This window comes from Centruroides sculpturatus, unplaced genomic scaffold (assembly GCF_000671375.1).
Source record: "Centruroides sculpturatus isolate CEXI.00-Female unplaced genomic scaffold, Cexi_2.0 scaffold1081, whole genome shotgun sequence".
Lineage (NCBI taxonomy): Eukaryota > Metazoa > Arthropoda > Arachnida > Scorpiones > Buthidae > Centruroides > Centruroides sculpturatus.
Window position 1 is genome coordinate 266,470 of NW_019385377.1, and position 7,864 is coordinate 274,333.

At 31.8% G+C, this 7,864-nt stretch overlaps 1 protein-coding gene across 3 annotated transcripts; it reads right to left on the reverse strand.

Moving 5' to 3' along the window:
- Positions 1 to 4,809: 4,809 nt before the first annotated feature.
- Positions 4,810 to 7,145, reverse strand: LOC111638316. 3 transcript variants are annotated; one of them, XM_023384005.1, is made up of 5 exons: positions 6,895 to 7,145; positions 5,976 to 6,621; positions 5,699 to 5,873; positions 5,487 to 5,630; positions 4,810 to 5,340 (listed from the first exon to the last, which is right to left on the reverse strand). In XM_023384005.1, the coding sequence occupies exons 1-5, from the start codon at positions 6,936 to 6,938 to the stop codon at positions 5,261 to 5,263; spliced, it is 1,089 nt and encodes a 362-aa protein (XP_023239773.1). In that variant the 5' UTR covers positions 6,939 to 7,145; the 3' UTR covers positions 4,810 to 5,260. The 3 variants fall into 3 exon arrangements, with proteins under 3 accessions (XP_023239773.1, XP_023239776.1, XP_023239775.1); XM_023384008.1 differs by having other exon boundaries at positions 4,813 to 5,340; positions 6,796 to 6,936; XM_023384007.1 differs by having other exon boundaries at positions 4,814 to 5,137.
- Between the last annotated feature and the right edge of the window lie 719 nt (positions 7,146 to 7,864).

Consider the following 7,864-nt stretch of genomic DNA (forward strand, 5'->3'; position numbering starts at 1 on the left):
CGCCTCGTTATGTAATGCATAACTTTCCCACGACGACGTAATAAGATATTTAAAATTTGTTTGCATTAAAAAAACTTTTATATTATTAATAATTACAAAACCGCAAATAGTTTAATTTTGAGGGTACATATAAAAATTATAAATGCTAATAACCAGTAAGATCATCTTGAAGTCCGACTCCACTCGAGTCCCCTCTCCACTCCTCGATCTATAACCACCACAATTTAATAGCATCAATGCCCTTATACACAAGCTAACCACCCCATCCTGAGATACTAAACGAAATAGACGTCAACACACGGTTTTTTTTTTTGCCATTTTTGGATTCAAGAAGTCTCAAAACGGAGATTTGCAAAAAACTCGGAGGATCAAATTTGACGATTTCAATCAATATTTTCCCGTGTTATATACCTAAGCTGAGAAAATAAAACAATTATTATTCATCAATAAATCTTGTAATTGTTACAAAGCTATAAATTTCGTGGCGTAATAAACACCTAGTATTGTGTTTTATTCTAAAGACACATGGCAAATTTTCCATCAAGTTCCTTTATTCGTTGATACGGTACATTGTTTTTTACTCCTTTCGGGCTTTGCCCCTCTTCAGTCAACTAAAATACAATATATATATTTAACTTATAACAGTAGAGAGTTTACATAAAATAATGAGTAGATAAACGATATATAGACGTACCTTTTGTTACACTTTTTATAATTTAAAAACGTAAAATCTGCTTTAATCTTTGTATAACTAGTATATATTATAAATAAATTAAAAGGTTAAAAGTTCTAAAAACTTCTCTTATAAGCATATTTCGATACTACAAACTGTAAAAAATTTTTAACTGTTTCCTCCCCCTCTTTACCTTCCACCCCCTTTTTATTTTTAAAATGGGGGGTGGAAGGTAATATGCCATGTGTCTTTAGAATAAAACACAATACTAGTGTTTATTACGCCACAAATTATTCTACTACGTTGTCGTGTTTACAGATGGAAAGTTATGCATTTTGTTTCTGGTTTTTTATTTAATGAAATGTCTTGTTTTAAGTTTAAATAATTCTATGACTCTGAAAACTTTTTCNCAGCGCATAAGAAAAAATAAAAAAGGGGGTGGAAGGTAAAGAGGGGGAGGAAACAGTTAAAAATTTTTTACAGTTTGTAGTATCGAAATATGCTTATAAGAGAAGATTTTAGAACTTTTAACCTTTTAATTTATTTATAATATATACTAGTTATACAAAGATTAAAGCAGATTTTACGTTTTTAAATTATAAAAAGTGTAACAAAAGGTACGTCTATATATCGTTTATCTACTCATTATTTTATGTAAACTCTCTACTGTTATAAGTTAAATATATATATTGTATTTTAGTTGACTGAAGAGGGGCAAAGCCCGAAAGGAGTAAAAAACAATGTACCGTATCAACGAATAAAGGAACTTGATGGAAAATTTGCCATGTGTCTTTAGAATAAAAAATAATACTAGTGTTTATTACGCCACAAATATAAAACAGGACACGGTTTCAAAAAGAAAATCAACAATTCTATAAATTTATTAAATTGTCCCTTAATAAACTTTCCAAATTTTATAATATATAGTAGCACTTCGTTATATCGCGCTTTTTCTTTAGTCCCTCAAATTTTAAGCGTTCGAGTCCAAGTTTAAAAGTATCAATTGCCATTGAATTTCGTTTTGCAACGAAACACCGTATTTTATTCCTACCATTGTCCTCGCAACTACCACTGCAGGTGACAAATTCAAGATCTAAATAAGCAAAACAGGTGGACAGAATGAATTATTTGTGTTTCCTTTTGATATTATAAGCTGTTTATTGGTTTTAAGTACGAAATTTCGCACCTTTATGTGAATTGACAGTGTTGCATGTGCGAAATTTCGAATACACCGCGTAATGTGTATGCAGGGAAAATTTCTGAACAAAAATTTGTAAGTTTTTATACAGTACTAACTTTGCTAGAAAAATTTTACTCTAATTTTATGTTTTGACATTTTATTATGTTTAACATTTATTTTTTAAATTTTTAAATTACGGTATTTATAATTTTTATTGAAAAATATGTTAAATCGCTTATTAAAAATTCGTGTATTAGTACAGTACTGTATAATAAAATAGCAACTGATATTTTTTTTATATCGACAGTATTTGTCTTCAAATGTCATTGTTAAAGAAAATGCTAAATCGGCGTTTGTGGTTTCGATGTTCATTTAATATAATCACAAATAAAATTAAGTATTGAAAACAAAGCTTATTTTATATCAAAAACACTTGATGAAAGAACAGATTATATATATTGTGGAATTTATATCATCTGTACAGTAAAGCTCAGAATTTTTAGTACTATTATATCGTGACGCCAGATATGTCGCGCGCTCGCTCTCTCTCGACAAGCGCGATATAATGAGGGGCTACTGTATTAACAAAGTTGATAGTTCAGCAAAGTTAAATTTTTTTTCAAAACTATTAAAACAAAAATTGAAAAAGAAACAATTTAAAACGTCACTATTAATTTTGCACTTGGTTTTTATTTTTAGACTGGTTTATTAATACCTGCCCTCAAACTGAAGGTATGTAGGTTATTGTGAGGGGCTTGGAAGGAATTAAAACACTACGGAAAAATTTGGTCGACGTTAGACACGCACTATCCTAAATTTGAGAGCCCAAACTAACATTTTTAACATCTCAAAAGTCATGTAATAATATAAAGTTTTCAACGTGCAACAAGAGTTATAGGCGTCGCAATTTAAGTATTTAAACATTAATTAATAAAGTAACATGTGACAGCTTACTTCATTTTCATAAAATTTTAGACATGTCCAGAAGTATAAAGACAGAACATACGTGATTTTTCTCAGTTGGATAAAAATTTGCACACTGAAAATAGTCATGTGACTAGATAAAACGGTTTACTGCAAGCAAAATGCCTCGTGCAAAGTTGGCAGAAAATAAAGTTCGGAAAATTGGAAATTTCATAGACCAGGAAAATCAACAGATCAAAAGCAGCAGCTGAAAATGTACTAAGAGGAACAGGAAAATATCAAGAAACGATCAGAAGGATGGATGTAGTTAAATGTCATTGGTTGCTAGTCATTACCAAGATATCTGCTAATAAATTTGTTCAAATGCTAATGTTCGTTTCTATTCAGAATACTTCCTTCATTAATTTGAATACGCAATTTATGTAAAACTGAAGATCAAACCTACTTTATCTCCACTGTATAAAGAATAGAGCTGCTATTCTCAAACGGATGGAGGACTAGCAGGAACTTAGGAGAATAAATCTCTCTCATGAAAAGTCAACTTAGATAGTCCTGATGCATTTATTACTACTGGATGATTAAAAAAACCAATTCTAATGAGAAGAGTGGATCAAATATGGTGTAGGGCAGTTGTCCAACTTTTTTTCCTTATGGGCCAAATTCAGGGGCGTGCCGTGACATTTGACTATAGGGAAGCTGTGTTTCTGTAAGAAGCCGACATCCAGGGGCAATCAGTCAATTGCGCGTCAGTGATGGTCTAGGGTCCATTAGTATCGTTTATTCGATAAGCCAGTAAAAACCGTAGACTTCTCTAAATGCATTTTTAATATCACAATTACATTCCGAATCGCTAGCCACGATATAAGGGCTACAATTAAAAATAAAATAATAAAAACTTNGAAGGCATAGAGCCTTTACTACATGAAAATGAAAATTAATGAATACACTGTACAGTAATTTACCTGATAAGACAGACCTCAGAAAAATGCTTTATGAGGCATAAAGCTGTCTATAATGAAAATTAACTAACTAAGAATTTTTTTGCTCTGCCAGGGTGTTGTCAAGTTATCTGGACTGCCGGGTTATTGAGTGCCGAGTTTTTGGGACTCTACTGTATTGATTTTGTGATTCCTAATTTTGAATCTATTTTGAGAAAATATATTTTGCAGAATAAAATTTAAAATGTCATTTGTATCTACTGCAACGAAACACTTGCAGTAGTCCTGTTGTTGATTGGTAGGGCCATTCACTTTGTTTAACGTAGGAAGTATTAGGGAGGACCATCTGTCGGTGTCCTCACTTTCTGTTTATAAACCTTGTGGAGATATTCACCACCAGGGTGTATTACTAGAAGTAGTCTGCTGTTTTGTGAACTTTAACTTCACAGACTTGCCCTAAGCTGGTGTTCTAAGTTACCTTGACCTGTTACAGTTATGGTCATTTAAAACAACTCCAGACAAACTTGAGAAACACTGATTAATGCTTCTTTCACACTAATTTTTAAGCCAGACTTTTAATTTTTTAAACTGACAGTCAGATTAAGGTATGCAATATGAATGAAACTGACTTACAAGTTAGCTACAGCTACCAAAAATTTATTTAATTTAAAATTATGCTCTCCATCTCAAATTAGTAGTTTTGCTCCTGTCCATCATACTTTTCCTTTAGTAATCAAATCGTGCTGGTCATTAACAAGTTTCAGGGAAGATTTTTTGAATGGAAATAACGTGCCTTCTGGTTTGCATCAGAAGTTCGTATATAGTTAATTGGGGTAAGCTTTCCGTATCTGGTCTCAATTTTCATCATTCTTGGCATGAAGGACGCCAGTGGGAATCTAGATTGGAATTTTCAAATTGCAACCCAATAATAGATCAGTGTTTTAAAATGTACAGTACAGAAACGTTTCTAAGAACCAAAAATATTTTTATTTTAACATTATTTACATTTAAACAGAACATTGAATTTATACAATAAAAAAGTTTACATAAACCTAATGTGTACAAAAAATTTATTATTACATAGCTTCATGAATATTTACAATATTTGTTTTATAATTTTTAAAAACAAAATCTTTTGAATACATTCACTACATTAAAAATTGCATTACATAGATGCTTCTACACATTTGGTAATTCACTTTATTGAATGTGTTAATGAATTATTCATACATACTCCAAAAATTAAATAAATTGATGTTTCTAGAGCAATAGTCCACAAAAAACAAAGCTTTTACAGTATTGCAACTTTATTCCAATGTACCAGAACTTATTACTGTGTGTAGACAGTTTACTGATTTATTGTTTCATGAGAATAGTGAACACCAGATTTCTTACCATCAATATATTCAAAATTGATAATGCCTAATAATAAAAAATGTAGGAACCCTGTTCCATTGCCTTGGAATATTGGAAATTTTAAAGGCCAAAACAGCAACAATATTTATTGACAATAAATATAGTGTTTATACTGTTTAGTATTATAGGTTATATTATCGAATAATATAACCTATAATGCCATATATTAAAATTCCTCTTACTGAAGAACAAGCACAAAATTGAGAGGCCTGAAATATTTATGGCTAAAATATTCATTCAAGAAACCACCTCACTGGTGAATATTACTTAAACTTTTTGTAAAAATTATGCATAGTTTTTACATTCGCACAAAATTGAGAGGTCTAAAAAATAAAATATAAATAAAAGAACTTACCCTTAGAATCATTAGGCTTCGATAGGATAGATTTTTCTATTACACGAGAATTGCTTCTTAACAGTTTCGAATTATCCGCTTGATTTTCAGATGTGTCGGAAACAATCGTATCTGGACGATTTTGACTCGGCCATGTTTCGATTTCTGAAATATATATATTTAAAACATTATGTAAAGTAATTAGGATTATTAAATAAATCAAGATAACTGACGGTTAGCTTTTAGCATCTCATTCATTTCAACATTTATTTTGAAGTCTTTTGAAACAGGTTTAACAGATTTTAACACTTCGAAAGACGACTGGGATGAAACTGTAGATACAGATAAATCTTGCGATAAGATCGGTTCGGTTATGGCAGTCGAATCGAGACTTTCGCCTTTCTGTTCCTGAAATTATAAATCATATATGTTTACGCACACAAGCGTTATCGTTTTGATAACTTTTTTTATTTCTGTAGAGTTTTAAAAAAAAACTAAGCCTTAGCCTACCTCTTCAATCGCGGCTTTCAGTAGTTTGATTGTTGAAGAGTTTTCGATCTTTAATAATTTATTCTTGGCCGATGTAGCTTCTGCGATTTTGTCTTTATGCGAAGTAAAATTCAATTTCTTGGCCGTGTTCGGAGTCGAGAAAGAAAATTCGGGATCCTTAGTTTCCACAGGGATCTCTTCGATGCTGTCACTCGACGAGCTTTCTCTCTCTCTTATCCTTTCCTTCAGTGGATTGTAAGGAAAGTCGATGGATTCCTCTATCACTTCTTCGTCTACTTCCCCAAATTCTCCTAATCCGTTTATCTTTAACTCTTCGGCCGTCTTTATGAGTCCTCCCAGTTGGCTGCCGGGCACACATATTTCACCCTTATAAATGAAGTCCAAAATCATTTTTAACTCAGCGTACTTCGTGTTTCGAAGAAAGACAATCTGATATTGACTGGGACTATTCGAGAAAATTCTCCTGAAGACAGGACTGCTGGCACTCAGCATCATTCGATGCGCCTTCATTTCTCCATCTTTGCACGAAAGAATTACATCCACCATTTCTTCCGAAGCCCATAATTGATTGAAGTTAACCATTATATCGCTGTGGTTTTTCCATTTCAAAAAGAATTGCATACTTTCCATTTTTGGTGTCTTGAATCTGAAAAATAAATCTTAAAGTTAATTTCTTTTACCAAATATTGTTCTACGTGAATACGAAACATTAAAACCTGCTTCAAACATATCACAACGCTTTAAACACGAAAAAGGTAATTTGATTTTTGGTTTATTCTCACTCTTAAAACAATTAGACGATAATTAAAATGCAACTTACTTTAATCCAGCGGGAAATGTAACGTTGAACCAACAACTTCGGCTCCTAGCAACGAAATGACACAAATAAGCGTTGTTAACAAATTTAAATCTTTCTCACCTTTGATTAGTCCTAGTTTGTCCAATGGCACGATTGGAATCCATTCCGATAACGATATTGGGCCGCGATCCTAAAAAAAATTTAATTTGAATCGGCCAATGACGTTAATAGTTTCGATAATTTGAAAACTAGAAATATTCGTTACATCAAGTAACTGAAAATTCGAAACGGTTTACAACCAGAGTTGCCATTCCTAGTACATTTGTACTTTTCGGGTACATTTTGCCCTTTCCAGTAAATTGAAAGTACACTTAGATTTTTAGTAAATTTTGAGTACATTATAATATTTCAGTACCATTTATGGTACAAAATAATATTTCATGCCTTAACGAAAAAAATGAGAAAAAGTTAGTTTAATAAAGTGTCACTGTTTGCTAATTTAAATTATTTATTTAATTTAAACATACAAATAGTGTTTGTCCGTCGATGTCAACAATATAGATAGTTGCACGTATAAATGTCTTGACTCACAATCCTCCGCGACCATTTCAATTCTAAAAATTTGCATAATAGTGTTAAACTACTATAAAGTAGTACGACACAAGATAAACTACAAGGATAGCCAGATCCCGTATACTGTAAGGTCTCTTTTTATGCGGATTATTTTTATGCGATTTTGAAGTTGTGCGGTTTGTATTTCGTCCAAAAATTTTTTAGACAAACATACATATAGGCTTGTTTAGGAAGCCCGCGTACGGACAGTCTCCAAAAATCGTGGAACGCTCAAAGCTCACTCCATTTGTTCCGCTGACATATAACGTTTATGGATGTAAAGGACAGGTAGATCTACCTTAATCTCTTTAGTTCCTAGCAATTTTTGATATAAATGTAATTAAACATAAAAAATACTTAAAACTGAAAAAAAACGAAAGAAATGCGTTAATTTTGAAGAAAAAGCTTCAAAGTTTAACTTCCTTTGTCTCGCCCTTCTGTGAAATTTAACACCGATGAGTCATTGTTTACACATCTG

Excerpts from the sequence above, each read along its gene's own strand:
- LOC111638316 (XM_023384005.1), bottom strand. The coding sequence starts at position 6,938 with ATGGATTCCAATCGTGCCATTGGACAAACTAGGACTAATCAAAG. Across the intron at positions 5,874-5,975 it reads TGAAAGCCGCGATTGAAGAG|GAACAGAAAGGCGAAAGTCT; the intron begins GTAGGCTAAGGC and ends TTATAATTTCAG. Across the intron at positions 5,341-5,486 it reads GAAGCCTAATGATTCTAAGG|GCCTCTCAATTTTGTGCTTG; the intron begins GTAAGTTCTTTT and ends TAAATATTTCAG.